Here is a 12,560-nt window from a genome sequence, read left to right on the forward strand (position 1 = left end):
AAGTGCACATAATGCCTTACAGACGTGTAGTTGGTGCCTCGCTTCTCCGCAGAATGACGAATAATGGCTTATTAGGTGCTTCCCAATTTCACAAAAATTGTGATTTATGGCGTAGTGGGTACCTTTCTAGTGTACTTGTATTGTAGCCCCAAGAGAGCTTAAAACGGGCTCTAGAAACGCCGCTCTTCCAGCTTTCGCTGTGACTGTGCTGCGGTTTCAGCGCAGGCCTGGCGTTTTTTTTCGGAATTATTTTTCTTTGGGTCTTTTAGATATATATACATACATACTTATACATATACGCAACATGACGGCGGCGACGGCGACGGCAAAAACCAGCCGAGACTGTCAATATAATTGCTATCGCAATAAAGAGAAAGTCGACGCTTCGATCAAGTACAATCGTCATCTTTAACAAAGGGCACATGCAAGGTCGTTGTTAACGTGTCGAGCAGCGCTACGGCAAATTGCGAAAATAAACGAAAGGAACGGTGCCCTTCCTTCTGCACAGAATGTAGCTTGGAAGCGGAGAACAATATGACGCTAGCTACTGCAGCCCTTGCGGGAGCACGGCTCAACGCCAACGGAGAATCGGAGACGGCTGTTACAGAGAGAAAGAGAGGTAGTAGAAAGCGTCAGGCTAACGGGAAGTAAAGGCCCAGGGGACTATCGGCTTCTATGACGGCTAAACACAATGCTGTGGCAGGCAGGGAAGCCATTCCGAAGGGAGAACTCCGGTGGTACGGCTGCCTTGCAGATGATAGCTTGCTTTCCTTTACTGTGAGCACCCATTCTTTCGCGTTTTGTTATTTCCTTGTTGTTAAAAGCTGCATGCCAGCGCAGACGAAATGAAGAATGTGATGGGAATGTGATGAAGAATGTGATGTTGCCTCTCATGTTCACTCTTGACTAAAATTGCTTCCGAGGCTACGGTAAATACGCTAGATAGATAAGCAGAAGAGGGAATAGTGTTCTTCTCTCCTTTCATCTTTTCACTTCAGCGTACCACCGAGCAGCACGGGGCTGTAAGTTCTACTTTCATAAATATTAAAGTGGTGCATCAACACTTCATACACCCATAGCAGTACACATAATACGCTTCTGCAAGGCATGTAACTTCACGTGTTCCTTTTGGTGACCTCTACGCGCCGATCTGCCGGTGCCAGCAACAGTGTTGTGCCGTCGGTTTGTGTGGGGTCGTAAATCTCGTCAGGCGGCAGGGTCCAAGTCGTGCGTTGCATCAGCCTGACGAGAACGTAAAAAAGAACGGTCGGCACGAGCTTTTCCGCGAGGCAGCTTCGGGCGCCCAGGCCGAAGGTCAGCAACGAGGGCTTGTCCTTGGTGGACAGCACACCCGTCTCGTCGTCCAGGAATCGTTCGGGCTTGAAGGAGCACGGGTCCTCCCACAGGCTCGGGTCCCGGCCAGCTTTAAATATGTTGTAGATGAGGATAGCATTCTTGGGTATTAGCACGCCACCTGCGTGCACAAAGCAAGATCTCCCGTCAGTATAGTGACATTTTGTACACTCTGCGACAGAAATATTCTTTGACAGTTTAATAGAAGATTTACTTGCGGAAAGCGACCTCATTCGTTTAATTCGATGTGCAGAAAGAAACGTGCCCCAGTTCCACCCATTGTGAAATCCGCAGAAACAGCGAAAGTGCGGTTCTCCTGTGTTTCCCTTGTGATTTTCTGTTATGTTTTGCGATTTTGTGTGGGTGTTTGTGTTTACATTATTTGTAGAGTAGAGATGTACGGGAGAGGACGTGTGGCAGCCCCTACCACTCCTGCTCCTGCTACAGTGACTTTAGACCCTATTCACGCTCGAGCCACGCTGCCCCGTTTCAGTGTGCGGTTACCCTTCCTCCGTGACCGAAGCAGTTTCGCCATGTATGGTTGTATACAGGAACAACAGTGTGACTACCGCGGATACTCATCTGTAGCCGGCGAAGCCCTAGAACAGCTGCACTGTAAAAAGATACTGCTAAAACGTTAGCTTTCGAATGTTCAGCCAGAACGCTAACACAATAGAAATTCATTGGTATTTGATTTTCCGAATGTATCCTTTGACACTTGCCTAGCCATTCGTCGTGCTGCACTCTGCGAGGCAATCCTAGAAGTGCGGGTGGGTGCAGTCGCAGGGCTTCCAGGATGCAGGCCATCGTGTACGGAAGCCTGTCTCTGTCTTGCATGGTCGGTCGCCTCTCACCTGTCGAGAAAGGACTCGCACAGTTGGCAACTAGCCTCCCGATATTAACCACAGCTTACTAATTGCTACAGCCTTGACCGTATAGTTCTAGAATACTGCTTGCTTGTCATGCATTATCAAGCAGGCCTCATTTCACTTCCATTTGCACGTTGTGTGCACGCTTAAGTTTCATAATCTCGTGAGCACGGGCACATTAACTGTCACTTACAGTCAGTTTACAACGCAGCCCTCATTTGTCTGCTTTTAAGGACAAGACGGGAAACGTATGCAAATGTTTAGTGATAGGCAATGTATGATCATGTACCAATAATAGCGTGGATCTCGCTCTGCACTTTCTTCTGGATGGCAGGGTCGCGCACGATTTCCAGAAGTAACCAGGTGGCAGCGCTCACGGAAGTGTTTAGGCCAGCTGAAAAAAAAAAAAGGGGGGGGGGGTAGAGACAGAGTTGTGGCTTTAGTCGACAATTGTATTGATCTCGGTTTATTTAACCTGTACAATTCGGGAAATAAAAAGAAGAAAGAGTAATGTCTCCTCTTGTTGCAGTAACATCCACTTGAAAGGACACATTAGGAACATTTATGTAATTCATATCTACTCTTATAAAAAGATTTGTGAGGACGGGAACTAGAGCTACACCTCAGGTATTCCCAGCAATATTTACTTCGCTTAGTTTAACTTTTTTTCTTGCAGTTGTAACGAATGGTGCCTATTCAGCATCGTTCACTAGCTGAAGCAAAATTATACCGGCACATCAAAAATGCACACGTCACAGAATCATGCTAGTAATGTATTCAAAGGATAAACGACGTTTACCTGAATATTCCCTACCACGGAGACGCTCGCGAAAGGCAGTGCAGGCAGTTCGACAGAACCAACTGCACAACCCGTTGTAAACTTATGCTGAGATCAATTCAAGCCCCATCGAATGGCTGCTTGGAATGATCGGCGACTTGAGACCGTGCGATCAGGGTTTTAGCATTGTTGGTGCCTGGCTATTAAAGCGTCGTACAAGTGTGTTTCTAGAAAAGTAGAATGAAAAAATTACGTTACTGCAGTAATTGATAAAGTTATCGGCATGATACTCATTTGTTTGTTGCGATCACTCGTTCGTCCAGAAACCACGAGCACGTTGACTGAACTGCCTCAGAACCACCGAGGTTCGCGACGGAAGCGAGTAAGGGTTACCCTCGCACACTGTGCATACGGTAATTCTATCTAAACGTGAAGAAAATTCTTATATCAGTTCTACATAGCTCAAGAAGCTTTCGTAATCCAACCTTTTCCCACCCGTTCTACACAATCACAACCCTTTAATACAACGCCTTCTGCCGACACTCCTATATAAAGGTTACAGCAACACGAGTATTTTGTTCCTGCGGAAAAATTATTCGCAACTACTAAGTTTGAGTACTGACTGCCTACGCAAGTTATGTTTCTTTTCATTGCTAATGGAACATATAGTTCGGGTTACGAAAGCCGGACAAAAGCATCGATTACAATCATCGGACACAGGTAACTCAATATGTTTTCAGAATTCATTTCTAGCTTTCTCAATGCTAAAAAAGTTTCTTATACGAAAGAAACGTACAGCAAGGCCACGCTTATCTTCTCTGAAACGTAAACTCTACCATAGAACCTTGAGAGACCACCTACCTTCAAACAGGTTCAGCGCAACCTGAATCAGGTTTCTTTCGGTCAGGTAGACAGCATCGTTCCTGTCTTGCGCAATTGCTTCCTCTCTGGCAGCCAAAATAGCGTGTACGAAGTTGAGTTCCTTCCCTGCACCCATCGCCCAGTATTCACGTTAATTGCGCAAAGACTGTACCGGTTTTATCGCAAGCGAAAGTTTTGATCTAGACTTTGATGCAGAAATCGTAAACTAAAACTGAAAGGTTTCCCTGGCACCCACGTAACCAAGAGCCTTTTCTGGGGTTTGCTGAACATATCGTAACTGGCGCGAAGCTAGAAACGAAAAAGGGCCGGAGGAAAGAGACAGAAGAGCGCCAATTCTTCTCTTTCCTCCGGCCCTTTTTCGTGTTTCTAGCTTCGCGCCAGTTACGATATGTTCAGCAAACTAAGGCACCAACTCGCCCAAAAACAAGTTCTTCTAGAGTACTTTTCTGGGGTGTTTGTGCGTTTGTAAATAAGTTTCGTTCTGCCCTCCTTCGCGCGCTTACATACGCAGACAACTGTAGGGCGCAGCGAAGCGGAACCCTTTACAAAGCATTAAATGCAACCTAAACTGCACTTCTATTTCAAATCGAAAGACAGTAATAAAAGTACAAAATGTTCAGGACTGTCCAACGGCGAAACTTTTGAACAACGGATTGCCAATAACGTTCTCTCAATATTCAATCTTCCGGAAGCTTCTGCATGGATATGAGCAATTGCCTAGAGTTCTTAGGGAAGCCAATTACAATGCAATGGCTGAGCTTTCTACTGTCGAGCCAGCTGGTGGTAACTTCAACGAAACCTTTCATACCGGTAAAGCTAGCATTCCTGCGAGGAACCTTGTATATTCAATGGTGGAATGATCGTTTCTTGTTCAATCCGCACATTATAATACAGGTGGCTTGTCTTATTAGATGAAAAATGTAGATGTTTCTGTAGGGATAAAAGTGATAAAATCATGTGCTATGTGAACAAGCTGAAGCATGTTTGATCTTTCATTGATAGTACATGCTTATTTTAAGGAAGGGACGCACAGTCAGATACCATTAGAAAAGGCGCAGTGTAGTTGAGCTGCAAGCGCTTTGTATTAGGTTGAAACACAAATGGTGCCCAGACACGTGGCGAAGATGCGCTATACACGGAAATGCACTGGCAAATTACGAAATGGGCAACTAAAGACAAACTGCGCGAAAAACACCATCGTCGAGTGAGGAACACGAGAGAGCCGCAGACTAGCAACCGAAGATTTGTCGTCGGATACACATATACATACCGCAGTACAAACACACGTGCGCATAATCAAGTTCTAGTTTATACAGCATCACAGGCCACGGGGCAGCCTAGACCCACGCCATCAGATATTTAATAAAGTTCTATCACTCAGACTGTCTTGTCACGCACGTATCACTGAACTCGTGAATAATGAAAGCTTCAGCAATTTTCCATGAGGTCTAGCGATAGTCTGTAAGCTTTCACATGTATGTTTTTGTGCCGCGGCATTTATATTCGCATCTGACAAAAAATATTCAATTGCTAGTCTGCGCCGGCCTCGTGTTCCTTTCTCATCCCTAGCGTGTTTCGTGCAGTTTGTCGTTAGTATGTGACGGTGGCACTGTACAACAGTCATAGGCGTTCACAAAGGCCCGTAGTCGTTAAGAAGCACAAACGTGCTTTAACTGCCTTGTGGGCCGCCGAGCGATGGGGACGGTGCTCCAGCAGCATCTGCACGGAGAGCGGCCGATCGTCCAATCGTCGCATCGAATCAGAAAGAGTTCGTCTTTCAGAGGCAAATCGAGGGCAGTGGCATAGCAGATGATCGATGTCTTCCTCATCATTTCCTTTTTTTTTTCTCGCTCCCCTATCTCTCTCTCTCTCTCTGTCTCCCCCATCTTTCCACTCCCCTTCCCTTTTCCGCAGTGTAGGGTAGCCAACCGAACTGCTGTCTGGTTAACCTCCCTGCCTTCTCCCTTTTGTGTTCGTTCCTTCCTTCCTTGTCGTTAGTATGGATTACGAACCCGGCCAGTGCTCAGTTCTACGAAACGGGTCTGCCTGCAGTAAGGATTGGTTGGTTTGTTTACGGGGTTTAACGTCCCAAAGTGACTCCGGCTATGAGAAACACCATATTGGAGGGCTCCGGAGAATTTAGACCACCTGGGGTTCTTTAACGTGCGCTGACATCGAAGAGCACACGGGCCTCTAGCATTCTGCCTTCGTCCAAATGCGACCAGTGCGGCTGGGATCGAAACCGCGTCCTGCAGGACCGCAGCTAGGCACCGTAACGACTGCGCCACCGCGGCAGCATACACAGTAACGTACGGCAGCCTTACCTTGAACGTAATCAGCTTTAGCCTTGTCATACAGGCGGCTGAAGATTGCCAGGAGCTCATTCATGTGGCGCCGGAAGGCCCTTTCCAGGCGCCATTGTAAGAAGCCAAGCCACGGTGCAATATCACTTTGCAGTGGCGACATGTCGGGCAGGCCTCTATTTATGTTGGCCAGCTGCACAAAGTCCGTGCTGTTGGCTTCGAACCTGAATTGAAAACACGAGCGTTTATCTGAGCTGGCAGCAACTCGCGACATATTTTGTCCTGCGTCATGACGATAGTATGCATGTACAGCATCATGATATGTCCAGCATGATGACTTCCTAAAAGTGTTGTTTATGAAGAATGTTTTTAACGCAATGCGTTTCTGTTACTACTAGACCTTGTCTTTTACAGCGAAAGCTGTTATGAGATCATTTCACCGGCCGTTTTTGGCGCCGTAGTTGTCCGCCGCCGCCGCCGCCGCCGCCGCCGCTGCCGCCGCCGCCGCCGCCGCCGCCGCCGCCGCCGCCGCCGGTGTCCGTAACCAGTATCGCTCGAAATAAGAAAAAAAACTAAATAAGAAAAAAATTCCAGGATGGAACGAGGTTCGAGCCTGGGTCCTCTGCGTGGGAGCCCAGTATTCAACCTCTGAGCCATGCCGGTGCTTGAAACTGCTTTGCTAAAAGGTCCTATACAGGCTTCATGTCGGGAAGGAACCACATTAGCGTATGCAATATAGCGTGGTAGATGAGTAAATAAGCACCAAGCGTAGCACAACGCGAATTCTGTAACCAGGCGTCACACAATGCGAATTGCGCAACGAGTAGGTTGTTGAATGCTTCCAGCCCATTACAAAGGGCTCTGCAATATTTCTTCATCGTCATCAGGCACAACATCAACAAAGTGCGCATAATGTCTTACATGCGTTTAGCAGGTACCAACGCTCTCCGTAGAATGGCGAAAAATGGCACAGTGCCTGCTGCCCTACTTCTCAAAAATTACAATGATTTATAGCGTAGTGGGTTCCTCGCAAGCGCACTTGTATTGTTTGCCAAGGAAGCACATAAGCGCATGATCCACTTCCTCGGGGTCTCAGTAAAATTACAATGATTTATAGCGTTGTGGGTTCCTCGCAAGTGCACTTGTATTGGTTGCCAAGGAAGCCCATAAGCGCATGATTCATTTCCTCGAGGTCTCAGTAAAGTTCTTCGCCCCCCCCCGTCTCTCTCCCACGTCAACGTATGTTATACAGCATGACGGGAGAGGGAAATAGCAACCGGGCGTCACCCAATGCAAATTATATAACTGGTTGGCCGTTTAGAGATTCCAACCCAGGGCTGAGGCATAATTCTTCATCGTCATCAGTCGTCGCGTCAACAAAGTGCACATAATGCCTTACAGACGTGTAGTTGGGCCTCGCTTCTCCGCAGAATGACGAATAATGGCTTATTAGGTGCTTCCCAATTTCACAAAAATTGTGATTTATGGCGTAGTGGGTACCTTTCTAGTGTACTTGTATTGTAGCCCCAAGAGAGCTTAAAACGGGCTCTAGAAACGCCGCTCTTCCAGCTTTCGCTGTGACTGTGCTGCGGTTTCAGCGCAGGCCTGGCGTTTTTTACAGCGAAAGCTGTTATGAGATCATTTCACCGGCCGTTTTTGGCGCCGTAGTTGTCCGCCGCCGCCGCCGCCGCCGCCGCCGCTGCCGCCGCCGCCGCCGCCGCCGCCGCCGCCGGTGTCCGTAACCAGTATCGCTCGAAATAAGAAAAAAAACTAAATAAGAAAAAAATTCCAGGATGGAACGAGGTTCGAGCCTGGTCCTCTGCGTGGGAGCCCAGTATTCAACCTCTGAGCCATGCCGGTGCTTGAAACTGCTTTGCTAAAAGGTCCTATACAGGCTTCATGTCGGGAAGGAACCACATTAGCGTATGCAATATAGCGTGGTAGATGAGTAAAATAAGCACCAAGCGTAGCACAACGCGAATTCTGTACCAGGCGTCACACAATGCGAATTGGCGCAACGAGTAGGTTGTTGAATGCTTCCAGCCCATTACAAAGGGCTCTGCAATATTTCTTCATCGTCATCAGGCACAACATCAACAAAGTGCGCATAATGTCTTACATGCGTTTAGCAGGTACCAACGCTCTCCGTAGAATGGCGAAAAATGGCACAGTGCCTGCTGCCCTACTTCTCAAAAATTACAATGATTTATAGCGTAGTGGGTTCCTCGCAAGCGCACTTGTATTGTTTGCCAAGGAAGCACATAAGCGCATGATCCACTTCCTCGGGGTCTCAGTAAAATTACAATGATTTATAGCGTTGTGGGTCCTCGCAAGTGCACTTGTATTGGTTGCCAAGGAAGCCCATAAGCGCATGATTCATTTCCTCGAGGTCTCAGTAAAGTTTCTTCGCCCCCCCCCGTCTCTCTCCCACGTCAACGTATGTTATACAGCATGACGGGAGAGGGAAATAGCAACCGGGCGTCACCCAATGCAAATTATATAACTGGTTGGCCGTTTAGAGATTCCAACCCAGGGCTGAGGCATAATTCTTCATCGTCATCAGTCGTCGCGTCAACAAAGTGCACATAATGCCTTACAGACGTGTAGTTGGTGCCTCGCTTCTCCGCAGAATGACGAATAATGGCTTATTAGGTGCTTCCCAATTTCACAAAAATTGTGATTTATGGCGTAGTGGGTACCTTTCTAGTGTACTTGTATTGTAGCCCCAAGAGGAGCTTAAAACGGGCTCTAGAAACGCCGCTCTTCCAGCTTTCGCTGTGACTGTGCTGCGGTTCAGCGCAGGCCTGGCGTTTTTTTGACAATTCAGTCAAATCTTGTGTGTGTGTGTGTGTGTGTGTGTGTGTGTGTGTGTGTGTGTGTGTGTGTGTGTGTGTGCGGTGTGGTGCGTGCGTGCGTGTGCGTGTGTGTGTGTGTGTGTGGCGTGTGTCGTGTGTGTGTGTGCTGTGTGTGTGTGTGTGTGTGTGTGTGTGTGTGTGTGTGTGTGTGTGTGTGTGTGTGTGTGTGTGTGTGTGTGTGTGTGTGTGTGTGTGTGTGTGTGTGTGTGTGGTGTGTGTGTGTGTGTGTGTGTGTTGTGTGTGTGTGTGTGTGTGTGTGTGTGTGTGTGTGTGTGTGTGTGTGAGAGAGAGAGAATATTGCGCGAAAACAAGTGAATGCTTTCTCTTTTCTTGCAGCTAATTGGCGTCTACGCTTGAACATTGAAAAAAGACTTCCACTTTGTCGAATTCATACCTGCTAGAGGACCTGTGGCTAGCATGCATGACATCTGCATGCCAGCCACAGGTCCGTTGTAGGAGCATAACCTTCATATTATATTACGCATTTTTGCTAAGTTTTACTCGAAACTTACTAATGTACAGTACACATAATTCACTAGTAGTAATATCGGGGCTTTTACGTGTCACGATGGGATTATGAGGCACGCCGTAGTGGAAAGCACCCTGAAATTTCGACCATCTAAGGTTCTTTAACGTGCGCTGAGATCACGCAGTACACATCACATAGCTCATTATAATTCAGTTTAAGTTTCAGTTTATTATTCATTCAAAATGCATAGGTTTATTGTTAGAAGCATGCAGATGAGGGTCCCAAAGTCAAGCGTCTGCAGCGGGACCCCCGGTTAACAAGAACACTGAAATGATTAATTATTACAGCAGGTCAAATTTACGCAACGTAAAAGTAAACATATAATAAGCGTACAAGTAGAAAGAACACCTTCAGTGCTATACAAGGAGTACATAAGAATGAGTTATACATCTGAATGAACATACTATTAAATAGCAGTCTAAATTTACAAACATTTTGCAAGCTAACGACGATTGTCCGTTTTCATTCGGGTAATATATGGCATCCGAAGAGATTAATGTGATTTTATGTTTCTCCGTGTCCGGTAAGAAATCGGCGTTAAAAAAAAAAACTTTAATTCCTAACTGGTCTTTCCCATGACTGGCTGCATTCGATGACACCATGTCGAGCTTCAAGATTGGCTGTACATTACTGTTACGAAAATTCCTGCCAGTCCGTGGTCAGTCTTCCTACTCGTGTCTTAATTTTGTAGCAGTTCTTGCTCTTGTCTTAAAGGGACTGTCTACCGCCCTTCATCGCTTTTCTGTTTTGTACCGCAATAGAAAGCGTACCGTCTGAAGTGTCCAACCTTGCAGCGGTTTCTCTGGAAAGTGAGTATAAATTTTGTAAACAGTATTTTTCGATCTGCGTTCGGTCTTCTTCCATTGGCGTGAAACATGTCCACAACACTGGTTGGTCGACGATTGGTTGGATGACGATTTTAGTGCCGGTAAAAATTAAAACCGAAAGCAAATGTGATTTCTGTACTTTATTTTCGCTGAACACTAATGTAATGAATGTAACAGTCGTTTTCAACGCGCTAGCGGGTAAATGAAGCCTTATCATACGGTTACAGAACACTTGTTTTGCTGTAATCGCCGTCTATGCGCTTATTTTAGCACTGCTGCCGCAATCCAAACCAAGTTGATTCATCAAAAAGACACGATAAATGCACGCCTTCACATCGCCAGACAAATTGGAAGCCATCCTAACAAACGATACCGCGGCACAGTACGACCAGCGCGGAAGGCCGTATGGCATAGCGCATGAGTTGAAGCAGACGAAATCGAAGAGGGTGCCGCAAGCAGCGCCACCGTGTGCCTTTTTGGATGCGTGAGAAAAAAAAAAGCAAGAAAAAAATTACTCTCTGACGCAACCGAAAGCTGCCTCAAGTGCGTAAAATACAATTTCAAGTTATGCATGTTTGTTTTTAAGCAAAGTGAGTCTACCTGCGAGGATATCTTGTCCTACCTGTAGATGGACCACATCGCTGTTGGGTGACGCTAGCGGTCATTCTTTCACGATTTTCAGCATCAAATTAAAAATATAATTCCTTTCTTATGGGGCCAAAGCATGCTCGTTGCCACTGATGTGACGAACGATCTTCTCATTTTCACAGCAATCAGAAAATTTTTTCCGCGCGGTAGACAGTCCCTTTAACAAGTCAGTTAGCCTAGCAGTACCCCTTTCCAAGCATAATTACATCATGTTTTAAAGCTGAACATTTTGACAGATTTTGACAGAATAATTACATCAAAATGATTTAATTAGCAAGCAAGCCGTCAGTAGACCACAGGTAGCAGAAAATGAGAAACCCGCAAGTCTCAGGGTCCCCCAAATTACCTCCAAATATTTACTTATGAATAATTCTTTCGCGCTTGATTTGCACATAATTTGCGGTATATTCTTATGACTGTTATGCCTACTTCGTTGTAATGCCTGAGAATATCAATATTTCTCTGTGGATACATTTCTGGGGGCACAACATCTTTGATGCAAGTCCTTGTTATTTATACTGCATGCTCTCCAAATTTTACACACTTCTTTATTCTCTCTATCGTTATACAATCGAACATTCTTGTACGTAAACGTAAACTCATGATATGAACAACGTGATCTTACTTGGCGCTAAATGTTGACGCTGCCGTTATGTTGGAGATGATGAACAATAAAGGATCTCTCGCCTTTACCGCAACTGTCTCGCAATCCAACGAATTCACATATGCGTCGACGACATCACAGCAAAGTTCCTCCAGACTTTCGCTGGAAGTGTGTTTCCTACAACCACGAAGAAAACAATTGTCACGAAACCTCCGGTACGTACAGAATTGCGTAGAAGGCAAAGAATCAAATTGTTGAATCGCAGCAAAAAACCTAAATGCACTTTAAGCAACGTCTGATTGATCCGATCATAAGGCACCTTATGAACATCTTGAACATCCTGATTATCAGCCTTTTTTTCAAAGCAATTTACTGTTCTGGTATAATCAGAGCCTTTCTTCAGGAAATACCTCTTACCTCACAGCAGCCAAAGCGACTTTTCTCAGTGCTCGCCAAGTAGGGTTGGCATCTTCAAAAAGTATATCGTGATCTCCTTTCTCCTTGCGCATTTCTCCTGCAGGTGAAGTAATTTCCTGTTATTTCGAGAGCAACTTGCCTGATATCTTTATCAATTTATAATGCTTTACGATCGAATCTTCCCATTGTACCTCTCATTTAGACCTAGATATTGCTTTTGAAACTCGGGCAATTAAGGAATAGTTTTCCAGACTGCCTTCGCTGAACTTTCTCTTTTTCGTTTTTTTTTTTTCGTTCAATGAGTTCCAGGAAAAGAAAAAGGGCACTCATTGCAGGTCGCTGTCAATGCCGCTGTGAAGCAATAAAACAGAGTAAATGTGAAATATTAAACTGTTTGTGAGTGCAAACATTCGCTCTTACATTGCATAGCTTAAACAATAAAGCACTGACAAAGGAATACTAAGAATAACATACGACGAGTAATAAGGAATATAG

At 45.8% G+C, this 12,560-nt stretch overlaps 2 protein-coding genes across 2 annotated transcripts; both read right to left on the bottom strand.

Annotated features, from left to right (window-relative positions):
- Positions 1 to 1,082: 1,082 nt before the first annotated feature.
- On the bottom strand, positions 1,083 to 1,888 carry LOC125757924 (cytochrome P450 2U1-like). The gene is made up of 2 exons (XM_049414314.1): positions 1,858 to 1,888; positions 1,083 to 1,474 (listed from the first exon to the last, which is right to left on the bottom strand). The coding sequence occupies exons 1-2, from the start codon at positions 1,886 to 1,888 to the stop codon at positions 1,116 to 1,118; spliced, it is 390 nt and encodes a 129-aa protein (XP_049270271.1). The 3' UTR covers positions 1,083 to 1,115.
- Positions 1,889 to 3,307: 1,419 nt separating this feature from the next.
- Positions 3,308 to 11,821, bottom strand: LOC119386339 (uncharacterized). Its single transcript, XM_049414315.1, has 4 exons — positions 11,670 to 11,821; positions 6,207 to 6,409; positions 3,862 to 3,987; positions 3,308 to 3,402 (listed from the first exon to the last, which is right to left on the bottom strand). The coding sequence occupies exons 2-4, from the start codon at positions 6,346 to 6,348 to the stop codon at positions 3,308 to 3,310; spliced, it is 363 nt and encodes a 120-aa protein (XP_049270272.1). The 5' UTR covers positions 6,349 to 6,409; positions 11,670 to 11,821.
- Between the last annotated feature and the right edge of the window lie 739 nt (positions 11,822 to 12,560).

Source organism: Rhipicephalus sanguineus, chromosome 3 (genome assembly GCF_013339695.2).
Source record: "Rhipicephalus sanguineus isolate Rsan-2018 chromosome 3, BIME_Rsan_1.4, whole genome shotgun sequence".
Lineage (NCBI taxonomy): Eukaryota > Metazoa > Arthropoda > Arachnida > Ixodida > Ixodidae > Rhipicephalus > Rhipicephalus sanguineus.

Coding starts and splice junctions, on each gene's coding strand:
- LOC125757924 (XM_049414314.1), bottom strand. CDS start 1,888: ATGGCGAAACTGCTTCGGTCACGGAGGAAGG. Junction 1,475..1,857: donor GCTTCGGTCACGGAGGAAGG/GTAACCGCACAC, acceptor TTGTGCACGCAG/GTGGCGTGCTAATACCCAAG.
- LOC119386339 (XM_049414315.1), bottom strand. CDS start 6,348: ATGTCGCCACTGCAAAGTGATATTGCACCGTGGCTTGGCTTCTTACAA. Junction 3,988..6,206: donor TAAAGCTGATTACGTTCAAG/GTAAGGCTGCCG, acceptor CGATGGGTGCAG/GGAAGGAACTCAACTTCGTA. Junction 3,403..3,861: donor TGCGCTGAACCTGTTTGAAG/GTAGGTGGTCTC, acceptor CCGTATGCACAG/TGTGCGAGGGTAACCCTTAC.